The 20,161-nt window shown below is 50.0% G+C and overlaps 1 protein-coding gene across 5 annotated transcripts; it reads left to right on the top strand.

Moving 5' to 3' along the window:
* The first annotated feature begins 60 nt into the window (after positions 1-60).
* Positions 61-20,138, top strand: glt1d1 (glycosyltransferase 1 domain containing 1). 5 transcript variants are annotated; one of them, XM_027032103.3, is made up of 13 exons: positions 61-140; positions 602-725; positions 943-1,091; positions 1,689-1,794; positions 4,027-4,078; positions 5,770-5,806; positions 5,906-5,962; positions 11,652-11,750; positions 12,597-12,646; positions 15,023-15,066; positions 15,523-15,643; positions 16,024-16,122; positions 19,085-20,138. In XM_027032103.3, the coding sequence occupies exons 2-13, from the start codon at positions 658-660 to the stop codon at positions 19,229-19,231; spliced, it is 1,029 nt and encodes a 342-aa protein (XP_026887904.2). In that variant the 5' UTR covers positions 61-140; positions 602-657; the 3' UTR covers positions 19,232-20,138. The 5 variants fall into 5 exon arrangements, 3 of the variants coding, with proteins under 3 accessions (XP_026887904.2, XP_026887903.2, XP_081559819.1); XM_027032102.3 differs by having other exon boundaries at positions 128-281; XR_014118924.1 differs by lacking the exon at positions 61-140 and having other exon boundaries at positions 422-725; positions 19,085-19,286; positions 19,799-20,138.
* The last annotated feature ends 23 nt before the right edge of the window (positions 20,139-20,161 follow it).

The following is a 20,161-nucleotide window of genomic DNA, read 5'->3' as shown; positions in this document are numbered from 1 at the left end:
AGTGTGGCGAGGCCCGTTTCTATTGGCGAGCCTCGCCGTCGATCAAACCTCTCCTCGCCGCTTCCTGGACGACAGTGAGTCACGCGCAGAGCAGGCCAGGTCGGGGCACACGCTCGCGCAGACCGATTCCGCTGATTTTAGTAAGTGCAGTCGAACAACCCAGCGCGCGCGGTAACTGTTCACATCCCCGTGGCAGACCCAGATGAGCATGAGCTGGAGGAGCGGCTGCGCGTGCCCCAGTATGACGTATGAAACTCGCGAGGTCAGGCTCAGTAGTGCAGGTATGCACGCGTGAGCTGCACCTTCGTCATGTGCATTGGTTTCCGTATCAGTACTTCTCGAGCTGACTGAACCCTTTGGCCCGCGCTTGGTCTGATGATGGCGAAGTTAACGTGACTGAGCTTCGTGTCTGCTGCTCCGCGCCAGCTAACGTTTACTGTAGCAGCACTACAGCGCGAGCATGTAGCACGGACGTGCCTGATACGTTCCGTGTTTCCGGAGGAACATAATCGCTGACGGACCAACGCTAAAAGCAAACACTGTGTGTGTGTGTGTGTGTGTGTGTGTGTGTGTGTGTGGTGGCGGCGGTCCTGACGTGCAGGACGGAAATAAGCGCGTCAGAGGGTCGGGACGGTAGCCGCGCGCAGCAGGTCAGAGATGCGATTGCTGTTCTTGGCGTGTCTGAGTCCCCAAACTGGAAACTGCACCACTGCGGAAAGGATCAGGTAGAGTAACCCCCCCACCTGTGCCCTCGAGAGCCATGTAGTCGCTTTAAAAACATGCACACGTGGAGCGCGTGGGCACGTTGTCTTGTGGCACCCGCACTCGGTTAAATCTTCCGGTTTAAACGTCACAGCAACACGACACTGCCGCAGCCGCTCGCGCTCCGACATCTGTTCACCGACAGGAATGAATGACTCGCGCCCCGTTTCTGGGTTTCAGGGATCACATCGAGCGCGCGGGTCACGTGTGCTTACTTCGAGACACGAGAGACGTCAGGTGTGCGTCCGATGTCGCGCACCTGCAGCGGGAGACGGCGCTGGACGGGGCGCTGGCCATCCACCTGTACAAGGCGGGGCGACTGTTGCTAGGTGACGCTTCCTCTCAGAGATCAGACACTCAGTCGGTGTCCAGTCAGCCAACAAGTAACCACTGACCTACTGCAACCTACCGAGTTAGAAGAGCTGAATTTGTAATTTAATTCCAAAAATGATTTGGTCTTAGATTGTTTGTGTAAGAATTAAAAATTATAAAAAGTTATAGAATTATAGATAACAGCCAAAAAGCTGTTATTGTACACATTATGACCTTATAAATCAGAGAGAGAGAGAGAGAGAGTGAGTGTGCGCTACAGTAAACATGGGCAAACACTAGTCAGACTTGGGGGGGGGGGGGGGGGGTTCCCCTCCCTCCCTCCCTCCCTCTCTCTCTCTCTCTCTCTCTCTCTCCCTCTCTCTCTCTCTCTCTCTCTCTCCCTCTCTCTCTCTCTCTCTCTCTCTGTCTCACCTTCCACTTGTGTAAATGTTTTTGGGAGGTGTTTGGACTGGAGGTGTCCCTCATGTAGATCGCTGAGTCTCTAACTGGCCTCACAGAGCTTCCAGCTGCTGCAGGATTTGAGTCTGAGTGATGGATTGGAGAGCATGTGGGAGGTTCTTCAGTTTGCAATCTGTCTTTTCCTCATCCTGCAGACGCTGGGGTGCCTTTCGGAGTCGTGTTCGGCGGGACAGACATCAACGAAGACGCCAAAGATGAAGGCAAACGTGCAGTGATGAAGGAGGTTCTGAACAGGGCCAGGTACTGAAGGGGGTTCTGAACAGGGCCAGGTACTGAAGGGGGTTCTGAACAGGGCCAGGTACTGAAGGGGGTTCTGAACAGGGACCAGATACTGAAGGGGGTTCTGAACAGGGTCCAGGTACTGAAGGGGGTTCTGAACAGGGCCAGGTACTGAAGGGGGTTCTGAACAGGGCCAGGTACTGAAGGGGGTTCTGAACAGGGACCAGATACTGAAGGGGGTTCTGAACAGGGTCCAGGTACTGAAGGGGGTTCTGAACAGGGCCAGGTACTGAAGGGGGTTCTGAACAGGGACCAGATACTGAAGGGGGTTCTGAACAGGGACCAGATACTGAAGGGGGTTCTGAACAGGGACCAGGTACTGAAGGGGGTTCTGAACAGGGCCAGGTACTGAAGGGGGTTCTGAACAGGGACCAGATACTGAAGGGGGTTCTGAACAGGGACCAGGTACTGAAGGGGGTTCTGAACAGGGTCCAGGTACTGAAGGGGGTTCTGAACAGGGATCAGGTACTGAAGGGGGTTCTGAACAGGGACCAGGTACTGAAGGAGGTTCTGAACAGGGACCAGGTACTGAAGGAGGTTCTGAATAGGGACCAGGTACTGAAGGGGGTTCTGAACAGGGACCAGATACTGAAGGGGGTTCTGAACAGGGACCAGGTACTGAGGGGGGTTCTGAACAGGGACCAGGTACTGAGGGAGGTTCTGAACAGGGACCAGGTACTGAAGGAGGTTCTGAACAGGGACCAGGTACTGAAGGAGGTTCTGAATAGGGACCAGGTACTGAAGGGCGCTGGGTTGGGTGGAGTCATTCCCTCACCAGCCTCACACACCCTCAGTGGAGATGACTGTCTGCTGAAACCTGCTCTCATGCTGTCAGGTGGTTCGTGGTCTGGGGTAATGTCCCTTTTCTCTGCACTCTTTATTGTTAGCTTGTGACTGGTCATGTGACTAGACATCATGTGAATGGGAGAGTCACATTACTGAGAGATTGAGGGGAAAACTGCAGCCACAGTCGTGGGTTAGATTACTCCTTTGTTGCGCGTTTGTCAGAGTTATTTTGGTCCCTAATATCTCCCAACTCAGCACTGTATCAAGTCTTCTAATTCCCGGTGTATTCTGGACTTGCACACTCCCAGAACAGTCAGGGAATCTTTTCTCTGTGTCGCGCTTCCTGCTTGGCGTGTTACCCTGGCGGCTGGGTGCTGTGGTTCGTCCTCCCTCTCTGATTGGTGAAGGTATTCCCACTCTGCCCTTCTGCCGTCTTAAAGCGATGTGTGGCCCCCGGGGACGTAGAGAGAGAGCAGGCTTCAAACACACATCTCTCGGTGAAGACCCCCCACTGCTGTTATAAAACACACACGCACGCACACAAACAAACAAACAGAGCCCCCCCCCCCCCCACCGAGAGAGAGACAGACAGACAGACAGAGACTGGGAGGGGTCTGCATGAAGATTGTGTCTGTTCGGGTTTTCTCACCCCAGGGGGGATTTTTCTGCTGTTGCCCTTTTCAGCTTTGGCACACAGCAGAGGAAAACAAAATGAGAGTTTGCAGTATCCTTCTCTGTGTGTGAGGTTGTGTGTGTCCCTGTTTGCCTGCGTGAGGTCCAGAAGTGAGTGGCAAAGCAGCACCATGTCGGCTCCTGCAGGGAGGATGGGGAGGGGTGATGTACCCCATGTCAGCGTGTGTGTAACGCAGGCGCATGCACACACCGAGGAGAGCGGACTAATCCAGAACCGTTATCAGTAGAACCGTCCCGGGTCATGGAGCCAGTGTGTAGGGTCCGAGAATGCCTACCGAACAGAACGAAACAAAACACTCGATGACAAAAAGGGAAGCAGGCTACGGAAAGAGCAAACAACTAAGCGATAGCGTAAGCGCGTGACAGACGGCTCAGGTTAACTCGGTCACCAGCGACACGCCGAGGCCGACACAGGGATTAAGTAATGAGGACTACACAAGACGCAGGTGAAACTCGCGAGGAGCGCGGAAAACGAAACTTGGGAGCAGAACAGGGAAGTAAAGCAAAAACAAAGACAGGGTAACCATGGAAGCATGGCGCTAGGGAGTGGCTAGTCATGACAATGTCTGACTGGTATTTACCCATGTTTACTGTAGCTCTCTCTCTCTCTCTCTCTCTCTCTCTCTCTCTCTCTCTCTCTCTCTCTCTCTCTCTCTCTCTCTCCCTCTCCCTCTCCCTCTCCCTCTCCCTCTCTCTCTCTCTCTCTCTCTCCAGGTTTGCTGTGTCATTCAGCAAGGAGCTGAAGGAAAAAGCAGAGGCCATCTTGGTGAGTTATCCGTGTTCCTCACCCCATAACCGCCGTTGGTTTCTTTTCTGGATTCTGCCGCTCAGGCTGTCCATGTGGGCCGGTGTGGAGTCGGGCACGAGGGCAGTCTGGACCAACACCGGACTGACCGGGACACTGTCTGTTAAGGGAAAAGACAGGTTACAGTGCAGCGTCTGTTGGACTCTGTTCAGTCCTCACGCCCGAGTACACGTCTGCCCAGCGGAGGCAGGAGTTACGTAACACTGCACTCAAACTGGAGCACTTACAGAGAAAGTGATTAACGACAACACTGATGTTGGGATTTAATGACCGTGTGTGTGGGGGTGTGTGTGTGTGTGCATACACGCACACGTAAGAGAGACAGAGTGAGTTAGTGAGTAAGTGAGGACTAATATCACTTCCCAAGGCCACAAATAAATATAAAGCATTTCACAGCTACAAATGATGCCAGTAATAACCCCAGACCACAACACCACATACCAGTCCATCAGAACCAGTAATAACCTCAGATCACAACACCACATAACTACATCAGAACCAGTAATAACCCCAGACCTCAACACCACAGAACTCCAACAGAACCAGTAATAACCCCAGACCTCAACAACACATAACTCCAACAGAACCAGTAATAACCCCAGACCACAACACCACATTACTCCAACAGAACCAACAATAACGCCATACCTCAACACTACATACCAGTCCATCAGAACCAGTAATAACCCCAGACCACAACACCACATACCAGTCCATCAGAACCAGTAATAACCCCAGACCACAACACCACATACCAGTCCATCAGAACCAGTAATAACCCCAGACCTAAACACTACATAACTCCATCAGAACCAGTAATAACCCCAGACCTCAACACCACATAACTCCAACAGAACCAGTAATAACCCCAGACCACAACACCACATACCAGTCCATCAGAACCAGTAATAATCCCAGACCACACCACATACCAGTCCAACAGAACCAGTAATAACCCCAGACCTAAACACTACATAACTCCAACAGAACAATTAATAACCCCAGATCTCAACACCACATAATTCCAATAGAACCAACAATAACCCCGGACCACAAAACCACATAACTCCAACAGAACCAACAATAACGCCAGACCTCAAGACTACATAACAGTTCAACAGCAATAAAAACAAAAGTAGAACATTTCATAGCCAGATTAGACCCACAGTGACAGATGCGCACACACACACACCCCCACACACCCACACACTCCAGTTAAGATAAACAGGACATCTTTGCTCTCTTTCTGTGGGTTACCAAAGACAGCATGCGTAACACACACACACACGGTCCCAAGCAGAGGTGTTCTGTTCTAGATCTGATAACACCCAGCCAATTTCCCCCCCGGCTGGGAGACGTTATCTGCTTGATTTGGGCTGAGCGCCCACGTTATTTCCTTATCCTTATTTCTCACTGCGTTGTTTATTTTTTCCTGCATCGCCAACAATCGTAGGGTTGTTGACTCGTTCTGCAGCTGAGAGATTACTCTTCTGACATCCTCGCTGTATATTAGCGAAAGAAACCCCGCCCAGCCTTGCAAAATCTAAAGTTCTCATACAAATGTGGGGATAAGTCGGGGCGTGCAGGGAACCCGTCGCCCGTGGCGACCGATGGATGGCCTGTAACGACGTCTCTGGTTTCCATTGCTCTAGGAGTGTGGGAGTGGCCAGATCTGTGTGCAGGCTCAAGGTAAGGATGGGTCACCCCCTTGGCCTCGTGTGACCTTGAGTGATATGCATGCGGGCCGAGCACGGCCGATCCCATGATCCTTTGCTCTGCCGTCTTCAGGAATCGAGACCCGGCCGAGCTTGGACTTCAGCTGGATGGAGTTCCTACGTAGCGCAGGTACTCGCATGCCACCTTGCCTGGTTTGGGTTTATCATGTGACTCGCTGACCTCGACACCCTGACCCATGACCCCCTGACCGTATGAATCAGCTGACCCCGGGCGCTAGGTCTGAGGAGTGTCCTCCAGAGGTCGACCGTGGGGGGTCTGGTCCAAACGCTCCTCTAGAGAAGCAGTACTTGTTTGTTTTTTCCTAACTGTCCTGTCAGACCTGTGCACCGTCCTGAATTGTCCTGTAGAGACGATGCGCTCCTGTTGTCGACCTTTCATCCTAGTCTCAGCAGGACAGCGGTACCTCAGTGGTGAAGGTACTCGTCTAGTAATCAGAAGGTTGTTGGTTCAAGTCTCACCATTGCCACGTTGCCACTGAGCAAGACCGTTAACCCTCAATTGCTAAAGTTGTACTCAGTCATAATTGTAAGTCACTTTGGATAAAAGTGTCAGATAAATGCTATAAATGTAAGCGTGAATGTCAGCAGGTCGCTGTGCTGTCCTGTGTCCCCTCTTCCTCCCCTCCTGGTGTGTCAGCCCATCACTCCCTGGCCTCCTGCAGGCTGGGCGCTCTATCACCGCAGTGCGGATGTGAGCAGGATCTTCCCTCGTCTCTGTGCCTGGTGTGTCAGTGCTCTGATGTGCTGAGGAGGGTTCAGGGTTTGATTAATAATCCTGCTGTCTGAAGTTATTCATCACAGTCCTTATTAAGCACACACACACGTACATAGTCACTTTAGAGCTCGTCCAGCTGTCAGTCCCTGAGTTGACGCATGACCAAGTCGATGTCTCTGTCAGCGTACATGTGTAAGTGTCTGCAAACCCGTGTAAATATGACAGAAATATAAATATAGGAAAAGTGCTAATTTTCCATTTTGCATTCCCACAGTCTCCTGGTTCCTACTGATATCTTGTAAAAAAAAAATTCTAAAATTCACCCTTCGGTCCCATCTGAGCAACACTGCCCACTGTCTGTCTGCACGAGTGTACTGGGCTGCCTGGTGATACTGGGCTGTCTGGTGATATAGGCTATCTGGTTCTGTGATGTGAGGTTGGAATGACTGCATTGAGTCTCTCACCTGCTGATCTATCCTGCGCTGGGCAGACTGTATGGCTCCACACACCACACACACACAAATGCACACATACGCATGCTTGTGCACATGTATGCACGCACACATAAATGCAGAAACGCTTGCGCACATGCACACGTTCTGCGTCGTGTGTGACATTTTCCACAGCGTGTGCGTGCGGCATGGGGGCGTTGGTAGAGCAGAGACTGCAGAGCTGTTTGACATTTCAGACGTGTTTCACTGGATCACTCGACCTCAGAGTGCTGAGTGTGTGCACAGATACAACACAACACGGACTTAACACAGTTCAGGCTCTCTCTCTCTCTCTCTCTCTCTCCCTCCCTCCCTCCCTCACGCTCTTTTGTCTTTCTCTTTCCCCATCTTTGTCTGTCTCTCTTCTTTTCTCTCTCTCTCTGTCTCTCTCTCTCTCTCTCTCGTTTTTGCATGGTGCACCACTGGCAACGTAATCCACTTGACTAAAGTACCTTTCTGAAGCTCGATGAATGCGTCAGCGTGTGTGTGTGTGTGTGTGTGTGTGTGTAAATGGACTGCAGGTTTGCGAGCCTTGAATGTGTGGCCTGCCCTGGTCTCTGCTGGACTGTCGTTGTGGGTTGCCTGGTCGTGGGGTCACATTATGCATCTCGCTGTAGGGAAGCCCTGCTAGGTGGACACACCACCGTGGTGCCTCATGGCAGATGTAGTCCTGAGCTCAGTCCCGCAGCTGCGGGACCACAGATCCCAGTTTTACTTTCTCACCCGCACTTGTTTTGTTCTTCTTCAAACGCAGTCTTTAGGTGTCAGGAAGTGTGTGTGTGTGTGTGTGTGTGTGTGTGTGCGCGTGTGAAAAGCACCACCTTTGAGGCAGGTTAGGTGTCAGTATTCCCTGACATTTTCATAGAGGAGAAAAAACCAAAGACCAAACTCCTCCCACAGCAGAGCTGCTAGCGAGGTGTGTTTGAACGCACAGACCTGATGTCTGATAAGTGTGTGTTGTTTTATTAGGTTTTAGCGACGTGTTCCCGCACTTGAACTAAACCACCAGTTCCGTCAGTCCACGAGGGCTGTTTGCTTCCTCGGATTCCCTTTACTGCTGAATCTGTCAAAAAATGTCATTTTTAATAGAGATTTTCCGCTGCTGACGTTCTTCTCCAGTGGTGACATGCTTCTGCCCCCCCCCAAATGCACACAATAACTCAGACAATCCCATACACAAGAAAAGCTAAAAATTCTTCTCAGAATTAAAGACTCACTTCCCAGAACAAGAGCAGACAGACAGGTGGGGTAGAGAGCAGACAGACAGGTACGTTTGGGGATCAAACCCAGCTGGCACAACCACCGATTAGACTGCCACTCAGACGTCTCTCCCTCTCCACCAGACGTGTCTCTCTCTAACCCTACACGCACGCACGCACACACGTCTCATTCTTTTGAACTATTCGAGGTAAAATTCAATCTGTGAAAATTGTGTTTTCCTCTCAGCTCAGCAGAGGAGGTCTGTCTGTTTCCACAATGCATGTCTGTTTTGGAGTGGGAAACCAAAGCACATCAGGATGAAACAGGAATAACGAAGTAAAACTGGGGAAAGGGGAGGGAAAAAAACCCACAAAGGGTGCTGGGAATCACAACGCTGCATCAGTAGAGTCCGGAAAAAGCCGACATCATCCATCACAATCAGCCGTGAAGCAGATGGGCGGGTGAAATGAATCCCACCCACACACACACACACACACAGGAGCGTGTGTTTTGTGTCCAATAGGACCGACCCAGTGGTTCGGTCCCGTGGAGAGCTGTGGTATAGACTCTCCGCCCCCTGCTGGCCGCCGAGAGAATGACGGCCGGGTACTTCCGTGTGTGTTGCACTCAGATTTTGTCCTCTGAGGTTACAGCATAATGCTGTGGACACATGGAGCCTGAGGAGGTTTCAGCACCACGGGGGTCTCAACACGGGGAGGCAGAGTGAAGACCCCCAGCCTAGAGAAGAGGCGATCGTCAACTCCCAGCCACAGACGACAGATTTCAGCGAGATTTCACTGGGCGGCATCTCGGTGTGTCTCTCGTCTGGGCTGGGCTGCTCTAGGTTCCTTCTAAAGTCCCGGCGGGTGACCGGGTCTTCCAGAAGGCTGGTGCCGACAGAACCAAGGTCATGGGCTGGATTCCCAGGAAACGCATGCTCTGTAAAACTGTTACATGCATTTCTATCTGCTGTGATAAAGGATGCGTATTAGACGCTGAGAGATGCCTGCTGGGAGTTTTGCTCTGCCCTCTTTGGTCTTTTGCCCCCGGTGGTCCAGCGCTGCGTGTGTTGGCTTTGCTGCTAATCCAATGTGTGTCTTCTCCCGCGGTCGCCGTGTTCTGCCCCTTTAAGAAGTCCTGCTGAAGTGTTAAGTGAGCAGTGCAGAGCTGTATTTTTCAGGGAACGGCTTGTTCCTGTGCCCCTGCCATACACACACACACACACACACATCCCTGAAGATCGGCAGGGTTTAGCAGATAACACGGATCCTTGATTAAAGTCAATTGGGAGCTGTTCCAAACTGAGCTATTAGGATCACAAGGGTTTAGATTAGGGATAATTAATCAAACACATTCAGTTGAAATTGCTTTTATTTTGCGTTGGGTGAGTTACAGTAGACAAAGCAGCTCTGCAGAGCTCCAGTGAGTGCGTCCAGGATGACAGCGGCACAAAAAGCCTCCTGCTTTGTGTTACCGTGGCGATTAAAAGCAGCGTTTGTACCGGTCCTTCCAAGCCATTATGTTCACAAAATGTTTTAGCGGCTGAAAGTAAAACAGAGTGCGTATTGGTAAACGAGTGGAATCGCTCGCACTGACGGGAACTGATTTAAAATCACTTAGTGTCTGTGGCAGCTCGTTAGCACTAACGAGTGGGCCGTCACGGAGAAGTAAGATGGAGCTATTTACAGCCACTGCGTGGACTGAGGGGAGGGTTAATCTGACACAGTGGAAACTTCTCACCCAGCTCCACATTTCAGCTGATCCTGGAGCGAAGCCAAACCTCTCCCGTTCGGCGAGGTTCATTTCTGTTTGTGATTCTTTTATTATATCATTTTGGACTTTATTGATGCAACAGTGACCTAACTGTCCAGTCCTGACGACCTCACAACAGTCTTACCGTGGGCAGCAACTACAAATAAGTGAACTATTGTTAGTGTGTTACTGGATCGTTTGGTCACTTTCTCCATGGCTGGACCTCGTCATGAGTGTGTTGTCACTATAGTGCAGTGTGTGCTTTGCTATTAAACATTAGCTATGGCAGAAAAGTTGTGGAAGTTGTAGTATTGGCTGTTTATCAAGAGTAACTGAATACACTTCCTGACGAGATTAATTATATAGTCCCCTGTCGGCTTGCTGTGCTGTTTGGGATGTCGTGGTGACTTTAGATTCAGCTCTGACACGGACTCACGTGTGCTGTTCTAACACAGTGTTACTAAACATTCAGCTCAGACAGCCTCACGTGTGCTGTTTGAATGCAGTGACACTTTACATTCAGCTCACAGCCTCACGTGTGCTGCCCAGAGCTCTCTGTTTCAATGACCTCTTTAGTGCTCATTACTGTTGAATCCTTTTTCATCCCCTGACCCCTAACATCACTGACCCCTCCAGGGTCAGGCTAATCAACACGAGTGGGTTTCAGTGATTTCTGAAGCATATTTTGAAGGATGGAAGACATTTCAAGTGTACCCGTTGGGTTTGGTGTCTGAACCTGAGCTCTGATCTCTGCCCAGAACCGCGGTCCGTGCCGTTCCATGGGAACGTAGCTGGAGCTTCTCGTTTCCAGGTAGAATCCGGTACAGTCAAGTGTATACAGGAAGTGTGTGCTGCCCACGCCATGCGTATCACGGTGTAGAGTTTTGGGACGGAGTGTGTGTATTCATTCATCACGGTGTGGTGTTCAGGGAGAGTGTGTGTATTCGTGGATGTAAATATCCCCATGCACACACAGATTTGGGTAATCTGGAATAGGTGGTGTTTATGGAGAATAATCTTGGGGAGATTAGAGGAGGATCAGACATGCCTACCGCCTGCAAGCAAGCCATGAGGATGAACACGACCTCTGAACCCAGCACAGTAGAAGCCCTGCGGCACGGGTCGTCTCCGGTGGCCCGAGTGTTGACTGTCCTGTACGTCAATGCCTCCTGTTGTGCTGGGGTCTAAGAGTGCTGTGGGCTAGACGAGGCGCACACACACACACGGGTAGGTTGTTATCAGACTCATGCATATTAACGAGCTGCCTTGTGTGTGTCCAACGTGCAGGATGCTGTCGACACGCCAGTCGTTGCGATTTTTTTACGGTGCAGTTTAACGGATCGGTCCTTGACTGAGGGGCGTGGGAATTAGCATGCTTTATTACACATTAAATACTCATGAGGTGAATTTCTGTCATATGGCGAGCTGCATGAACACCTGGTCCTGCAGGAAGAAGAAACGACCTCCCAGGGGACCAGGGGTAGCTCAGTGCTTAGGGTTGCTGGTTCAAGTCCCACCACTGCCAAGTTGCCACTGTTGGGGCCCCTGACCAAGATTCTCAATTACTCAAGTTGTACTCAGTCATAATTGTAAGTCACTTTGGATTAAAGCGTCAGCTAATGTAATGTAAATGTTTGCAGGTGTGTGTGTGGATGGAGTTGAAGATCTGAAGGTCTTTCTGCTGGTGTGTGGCCTCAGAAGGGTGAAGGACCCACTGTACCTGCTCAACGCCTTCTCAGGTAAATGCTTAAAAAAATTTTTTTTGATATAGTTTCAACTTCTTGTGCTTTGACATGTTGAAATGTGCTTCTCGAGTTACACGGTGCCAATAACTTTAAGATTGTGTGCATAGTTGATGTTGGATTCTCGCTGCGCTGGCGAAATCCGGAGCGTCGTAGTAAACTCCAAAAACACATGGCTGTGGTTTGCAGACAGAGTGGGGCGTCACATGTGAGGACGTGCGGGGTCGTGTTGGCCTGACTCTTCGTACGGCTCCGGGGTAGTGCCAGGTGGGGGGAACAGGCCCTAGAACCAAGACGGCGTCTCTTCCTGCCCAATGGCGGAATTCGAACGAGACGACGACCTGTGTGAATGTCAGGAAATCACAGAAGCTCACAGCCTGCACACACCATCACAGACATGCGTGGCGTTACCAACATATTGGGAGTAAATAATCAGTCTCCATGGAGGCGTGTCCGCTCTCCATGTGTGAACTGTACGGGCGAGAAACACCAGGCGCCAGGATGAGCAGCGTCAGGAAAACCCGGGCACACGACAGGACAACAGGACGACACAGATTCCTTCAACTGATCGCACGGCTGATGTTTGCTGGCTGGCCGGTCTGGGGGCCTGGGGCAGGGTTTCCCAGTCCTGTGTGCAGGGACTCCCAGACAGCATACGCTTTTGTTGTATCCTAGATACCGACACTCCTGATCCAAGCAATCAGAAACACTGAATAACCTGGGAGAGCTGAGCACCCCCAGGATTGCACTGGACGGGCCTAGGTCGTGTGTGTGAGTGTTTGTGTGAGTGTGTGTGTGTGTGTGTGTGTATGTGTGTTATTTACATGATTTTGTTTCCTACAGAGTGGCACACACAGAACCCACTGGCTATCCTCATCATCATTGGCCCAAAGGTGAGCCTGAGCAAAAGTGTGTGTGTGTGTATGAGAGAGTGTGTGTGTGTGTGTGTGTCCTCTCAGTGGCCACGCACTATTTCACCTGCCACCAGTAATCTGTTTAATCAGCTGTTTTAGCATTAGCGCACTAGTCAGCATGCCCCTCTAAGGGGGTGGTGGTGCTAATTGGGCGTAGTTCCCTCTGCGCTGAGCTTATTAAGGCATCTGGAGACTGTGGGGTTATGTGGGTGGCAGAGTGTCATGGCATGGTGGACTGGACCTAAACGTGCTCCTTAGCCGTTAGCTGCTACGCTTATCCGCCTGCTAGACTGAATCCTGGGATTGGAAAGCATTGTGTTGCCACACTGCTGTGCAACCTTAGCCTGACCTCACCAACATGTCTGTCGGAGGAGGCTGGAGCTCATCAGGACACAATACTGGTCTGATTATCCAAGGAGCTCGTTACGAGTCCAACTAATAACTCAGAATGGGCGCTTCACGCCATCACTGTTTCTGGGAAACGTCTTTTGATGGCTAGACAGATCTTTAATTCCACCAGCTTTGGTGATTTCGCCACATCATTAGAGCGTTGTTTCGTTCTCTCGTCTGTTTGAGTGCTCACTGATGTTTACACTCTTTTGTGTTTGAAGTCTGCATGTGGCCTTGAAGTGTCACATGGTTGTTAGAGCATTTTTTGTTGTTGTTTGATGTCTGATGTTTCTGTCTGATGACTGACGTTCTTTGATGTCTGATGTTTGTCTGATGACTGACGTTCTCTGATGTCTGATGTTTCTGTCTGATGACTGACGTTCTCTGATGTCTGATGTTTCTGTCTGAATTTTTGATGCTGCTGTAAGATGTGTGATGCTGTCTGATGACTCATCTGTCAGTTGGTGAGTCCTTTTCCTTTTGGTGAGTCAGTGCATGTCAGTTTGTTTCCTGTCCATCGTCTCTTGTGTGATATTTAAGGGACACTAGTCTTAGCTCACAATTTAGCGCACGGTGCTAATGCTACATTTAATAACAGCCCTAATCCAAACCAAACACATGTAATTAAAGTCAGTATCTGATAGTGTAGTGTTTCCATGCACAGAACATTCCACATATTAGTTATTATTATTTATCTTATTATTTAGCTGCCTACTGGGAAGGGTTTGAGAGATTAGGGTCGTCTAGGAGGTAAGAGATTATAGTTTTCAGACAGATTAAAGTGTATTATGGTGCTTCAGATTGATCATAGATTGCTTTTGTGTGAATCCCACACAATGCAGACTGAGCGGTGTGGCCGAGGGATCCCAGACCCAAACCCAGTGCGCCACAGTCCTAACGGGAGGTGGATGTGTTGTTCACGTGCTCACCACTTCCCTGACCTGAATCACCTGCTCCACTGCTGTAGCCATGCAGAGAGACCTTCTCACTGTGAGAGACAGGAAGCAACAACCCATGCCAGATCTGATCTTTTAAAATCTCGTAACATCTCTGAGCATGGCTGAGCGTCTCGGAGGGGGGCGCGGCGCTGAAGGACTTGAATTGCTTCCTTGTTTGTAAGCGGCGACGTACCTGGAAAACCTCACAATAAAGCACCGGGGTAACGGGGAACGGACGGAAGAAAGTCGGCCTGATTTTCCGTGGCATGTTGCGGCCAAGGAGCAGCAGGCTCACAACGCTGGACGACAGATACAGAAACCGAAGAAAAGTGACAGAACAGTGTCCTGAAACGAGCAAACGACTGAAGAAAGAGTGAAGCTGTGTCTGTTTTTGGAGCTTTTACTGCTTTAAGTGCATTTTGGAGACACGTTTGAATTTGTGTTGAGGTCCCTGTTAGAGTCGCATTAAATATTTAAGTGATTGGAGCATTTCCCAAACATTAAGGTCTGCTTTGTGAACCCAAGCCTTGCCCCTCCAGGGTGCCCAACGCCGGCGAGTGTGTTCTGTTCTGTAGTGGTTGTTGGTGCGTTGCGTTGTGCTGCAGTGCTTTTAAAAGGTTTATGCGTGCAGACGAATTGCAGTGAAAGGGGTCCATGCACCTTTCAGCCTGCCGGTCAACCCTAACATCCCGTCTCCATGGCAATAACCTCCATCCCACCGCAGCTCAGGACCAGCTAGCAGATTCACACACTCCTGGAGTAGAGTGGTTACGGAGCTGGCGGCTACCTGGCTCTGTGGGGAAGGGAAAAAAGCTCAAAAAAGAATTTTGGAAAAAGTATCAATATGGGTAGGATGGCTCAGGGAACTGGGAATGGTGTGTGTGTAGTGTGGTCTGGGTGAGTGTGTAGTGTAAGGGTGTGGCGTGTGTGTGTGTGTGTGTGTGTGTGTGCGTGATGTGTGATGTGTGCGCGTGTTCTGCTGTGCTGTTGGTTGGCTCTTCTCACTTCTCCTCTTCTCCTGTTCCAGATGGACCTGGAGTTTAGCACAGAAGTCCAGAAGTGTGTTGAGAGGTACGGCCCTCTGGGTCTTCATCCTCTTCATTCATCTTCACACTCCTCCTCTGGGCTCTGCCTTATCTCTGTCCTGGTATGCAGGATCCGTACACTTGCACTGGGCCTCTGCGGATGTGGCTACACACACACACACACACACACACGGAGGCTGTCGTGCTATCTGACCAGCATCTCAGCAGAGAAGACGGAGAGAAGAAATAAGGAAGCATAAGGTGTGAAATGATAAAGCAGCTGATGTGTAGAGCAGCTCCGTCAGACCAGCCCGCCTTACTGGGACCAGTGCCATAGTTACACACTCACTGTAGTTCGTGTGTATAACTCACATGGACAGGTGTGCGCGCGTGTGTGTGTGTAGATCTGCCGGTCTGATTCTATCTGCAGAGCAGAGTCAGGAGGAGCTCCACGCTGTGTGTGTGTGTGTGTGTGTGTGTGTGTGTGTGTGTGTGTGTGTAGATCTGCCGGTGTGTTCCTAGCTGCAGAGCGGAGTCAGGAGGAGCTCCACGCTGCCATGCAGAGGTCGTTGGCTGTGGTGAACTCCTCTCAGTCTGAAGGCATGTCAGCCGCTGTCTTAGAGGTCAGAGCTCCTGCTCCACTCTGCTCTCCCTTAATCCTTTTATCTGCTTCATTCCTGTCTACGTCTGCAGAAGCTTCTGGAACAGAATCCAGAGTGTAATCTTGTGTATACAAAATGTAAAATAAATAAATGACTAGAAAAAGGAAGTGTTGGCTCTGAGCGTTGTCAGACCTGATACGGGTTCTTTTTCTCTCTGTCTTGCTCACCCCGTTCCTGCTGTGTTGGGGACGTTAATCTGGTTTATCTGCAGATTAGGAGAATACACGGATTAAAGTGCTAATTAAATGACTCTCTTAACCCTGTGCCTTCTCGTGAATGCAATTAGCGCTTTGATTTGTAATTATCTGATTATTAAGTCTTCGTATTTCTTCATATTTCAGGCGATGGATTTGGGCGTACCCGTGTTGGCGAGGAATATTCCTGGGAACGCCGCGATAGTCCGACACGGGATCACAGGGCTGTTATTCTCCTGTCCAGAGGTAAGATTCCCAAACGTCTGTGAACGTCTTTGTGCCGAGGAGGAGGAAGAGGTTATGCTTCATCTGAGTTGGGTTGGAGGCATTTTCAGTGCTACGGACGTACAGAACACACAAAGCCTAAATACCTAAAACATAAATACCTAAAAAACTAAAATACCTAAACACCTAAAAAATAAATACCTATACACGTCATGACTACTGGCTTGCCAGTGCTGATGACCTTTATCCTGTTCACACTAATCGTTACTGACTGCAGGCAAACTCAGAGTTCTGTAGCACGCCCTAAAGGCTCGTAGCGGAGTTCCAACTTATTAGCTGGAAAATGGTGTTCCGATCGTTCCTGATCTCCTGCTGATGTTCAGATTGTGTGTTTCTGCATGGCCACCGTACCGTGAAATGAGCGTGCCTCCAATCGCTCCGTAATGAGGTGAATTGGAGTAGGAAGGTCCGGGAACAAGCCGCCGCGGCGCTCCAGGGTCCGCGCGGGGGTGCGCTTGGCATCTGTCCTCAAACAACATTAAGGCGGAGCACTCGGTCCAAAACACACCCTGCACACAGATGAAGGACGCCGTCCCGGGAGAGCCAAGCAGGGCGGAGACGGATTATCAAGATTATCAGGACACTCTGATAAGTGTCACTGCAGGAGACGTAGCCAGGCCTTGCTACTATTACTAAAAAATTACTATTATTAATGAGAAAAGCCCCTGGGACTAACGCTGCAGGGTCCCTGTTAGTGGGACACACTGGGATGCCACCATCCACCAGGGACACGAACCAAAAAGTTACCCACCCTGTCTCACTTAACCCTGTCTTTCTCCACCCTGTCTCACTTAACCCTGTCTCACTTAACCCTGTCTTTCTCCACCCTGTCTCACTTAACCCTGTCTCACTTAACCCTGTCTTTCTCCACCCTGTCTCACTTAACCCTGTCTTTCTCCACCCTGTCTCACTTAACCCTGTCTTTCTCCACCCTGTCTCACTTAACCCTGTCTCACTTAACCCTGTCTTTCTCCACCCTGTCTCACTTAACCCTGTCTTTCTCCACCCTGTCTCTTATATTATTATCACCAAGCACAAGTAATCTAAAGGCTACGAGGCTCTCTGGAGACCTCAGCACACCTGCTTCAACAGTCTGAAATGTTATCACGACGTTTGCTATTCCTGGAACAGTCAAGAACCTTCCTGGATGTGGAGGAAGGAGGAAAACTGTCCAAAATGTGGGGAAAAAACCACGTTACACATGGAACAGAGACAGCAACACAGGAAAATTGAATGTCGCCAAAAATGGCAGACAAACCACAGTCCTGCTGGGAAAATGTCCTATGAACAGATTAAACCAGAACAGAACTCTTTGGCCATGCAGACCGGAATTACGTTTAGAAATAACAGAATGACATCCATAAGGAAAAGTGCGCCGTGCTACTTCCAGTGAAACGTGGAGGGTTCATAAGGTCGAAAACACTGCATGTTGTTGATGGGGCGTCTTTTTTGTTGAGGGATTTTGGATGCTATTAAAATAATCTAATGATACAAAGTTATCCATTTATTTCTGGCGATATTGGACTTCAAGGGTCCCATTAACGATGGCCACTGTATTTGTTAGCGAGACAGTAGGTGCGCTCCCTGAGAATCAAACCCCTGAGAATCAAACCCCTGATCTTGGTGTCGCTAGCCCAGTACTCTGTGCTAGCAGGTGAGGAAAGGTGTATGGGATTACTGTGAATTATGGTGCCAAAGCTGCTCATGGTTAGTCTTAGTCTGCACCATTCTGGCCTCACCACAGATGAAATTGAAGAGTCTGTCTCAGTCTGGTGCCACGTTGTGTGAAGCAGAGTCTCTGTCTGACAGACATAATCAGACAGTAAACACACCCTGTCCCTGAATACGGTCCGAGTCACTCAGAACACGTGCGCGCGCGCACACACACATGCATGCACATACACACACTTTGCAAACCTTGAACTGCAGTTCAGATGTATGAACTTTGTTCCCTGAAGTTTAAAACACATCTGAAGGAGAGAGGAGCATGCAGGTCTGCAGTGCTGAACAAACCGCGCCCTCTAGTGCCCTCTGAAGCCACTGCTCGTAAAACACTCTCAGTCAGGGATAAAAAAGTCATTAACGTTCACGCTCCCTCGGCTGGCAGCGAGGGTCGGCCACCTGCTGCTGATCACATTACAAACACAAACCCCGCCCCCGTGGAGGAAAAGTGGCTATGTCAAAACAGAACCACCTGCAGCTTTATCTTTTAATGGAGATTACCCATACTGCTCCGAAGCTTCCTGTCCAAGCAGGTTGTCCTTTCTACTCATTCACCCCAGGGGACTTCCGGAGCCCGTGAGACAGGGTGCTGATCTGTCCATCACACCGGCAGGTCTCGTCTGAGTGCACGGCGCACGGCCCCCGGATCGTGCCTGAGCAGTCCCGGGGAGTCAGCCGCTCCTTTGTGATCGTTGCTGTTTCTTTCCCACCTGGTGCAGGGGTTTAGTTTTTTATTCTAAGGAGACAGTTAGAGACGTCAGCGGAGACTCTGTGTGTGAGTCCCACCTCAGCGCAAGGCCGCGCAGACCCCACAGCAGAGAGAGAGAGAGAGAGAGAATCCCTGTAGAGCTGTTGTCATGGACACCCAGATTGACAGCATAAATTTGTGGATTAAACGTCTGAAGTGGAATAGTGTCTCTCAACTGATACGGCTGAACTCGGTTCATTTTGTTGGACTGTAGTGTAATTAACCATCAAGTGAGGCATCTCATAGCCCAGACAGACGAGTAAAGCTTGGTACTGCACAGCTGTTTTATCCACATCTGTCTTTCTAATCCCAATTCCAGCCCTTCTGTTGGTGGATCGTTTAAAACACGCTGTGCTCCCCCGTGTAAGTGTGTAAGGGAGCTGGTGTGAGATGTCTGTGCTTCGTGTCAGCTCACCTGACTAACCGGTGCTTCGCTCTGTCCTCGCTCTGCAGGAGTTTGTGTGTCTGTCCAAACAACTGCTCCATGACAAGGAACTGCGGGCCAGCCTGGGACGGAACGGGACCCGCTATGTCACACAGCACCACAGCGCCGCCCTAGAGCGCACCACCTACCAGCGCCTGGTGGCCACGCTGCACTGACGCGCCCAGCGTCCCCGGACTCTGCGGACCTACGGAAGCCTGCAAGGACGTGCGTGTTAGTGTACATGTTAACGTAATTTATTCCCTTATACATTATTTTACAAAGTGGGAGAACAGTAGTTGGTTTGGACATTGCTGTCTGTAGCAGTGACACAAACCCAACGTTTACACTCGACCCTCGAGGTTGCACTGATGTCAGGATCTCTGAGGACAGCTACTATTTTACGGTCAGTCTTTTATACAAGCAGAGACAAAACTACTGGTTAGTTTGGATGCACAAAGATAAAGACGGGCATTCCCAATGTGTGTTTACTCAGAATTGCCCTCTCTAGAGATACCTTTCTCCGAGAGAACAGCTCTGAAATCAGCCTCGATCTACCTAGTGGAATTCTCTTTAAAATGTTAATTTTAGCGTAAGATGACTGGTCACAAATGCCTCGTTGCATTAGTGAAGTACATCATAATGTTTACGATGCGTAATAAGTCTTTGGGGGTTAAAGGTCCCATACAGAAGATCTGGCTGTCATTGCTTTTCTCGTGACAGATGATGTGTTCCATGTGGAACAGATTAACAGATTATCACTGAAGATACGAGTCAGTGGACTCAGAACCCATGGGAACCCAACCATCGCAGGGGCTTCACATCAGACATGCTGTAAACCATCCCTGCTCCACCCAGCTCAGCTACACCCCCTCTCTGCTCCACCCCCTCTCTGCTTTCAGGTGATGTGCTCTGCTCCTAGTCTAGAAAGATTCTGGCGTTGGGATCTAGATGCAATATTTTTCTTTTCCTTTTAATATTTATTCAAATCTAGAATCCAGTCAGGCATGTATACATTGTTGAAACTGAATGTGTACTGAATGTTTTCCAAACGTGTCCAGCTTTCAATAAACCTTGTTAGGAATACCTTTTTGGAATAAAATAAATGT

Source organism: Electrophorus electricus, chromosome 20 (assembly GCF_041902795.1).
Source record: "Electrophorus electricus isolate QZ-2024a chromosome 20, ASM4190279v1, whole genome shotgun sequence".
NCBI lineage: Eukaryota > Metazoa > Chordata > Actinopteri > Gymnotiformes > Gymnotidae > Electrophorus > Electrophorus electricus.
The sequence above is the reverse complement of the archived record's forward strand: the minus strand, read 5'-3'. Positions and strand labels throughout refer to the sequence as shown.

Coding starts and splice junctions, on each gene's coding strand:
- glt1d1 (XM_027032103.3), top strand. CDS start 658: ATGCGATTGCTGTTCTTGGCGTGTCTGAGTCCCCAAACTGGAAACTGC. Junction 5,807..5,905: donor GATCTGTGTGCAGGCTCAAG/GTAAGGATGGGT, acceptor TGCCGTCTTCAG/GAATCGAGACCCGGCCGAGC. Junction 11,751..12,596: donor CCTGCTCAACGCCTTCTCAG/GTAAATGCTTAA, acceptor TGTTTCCTACAG/AGTGGCACACACAGAACCCA.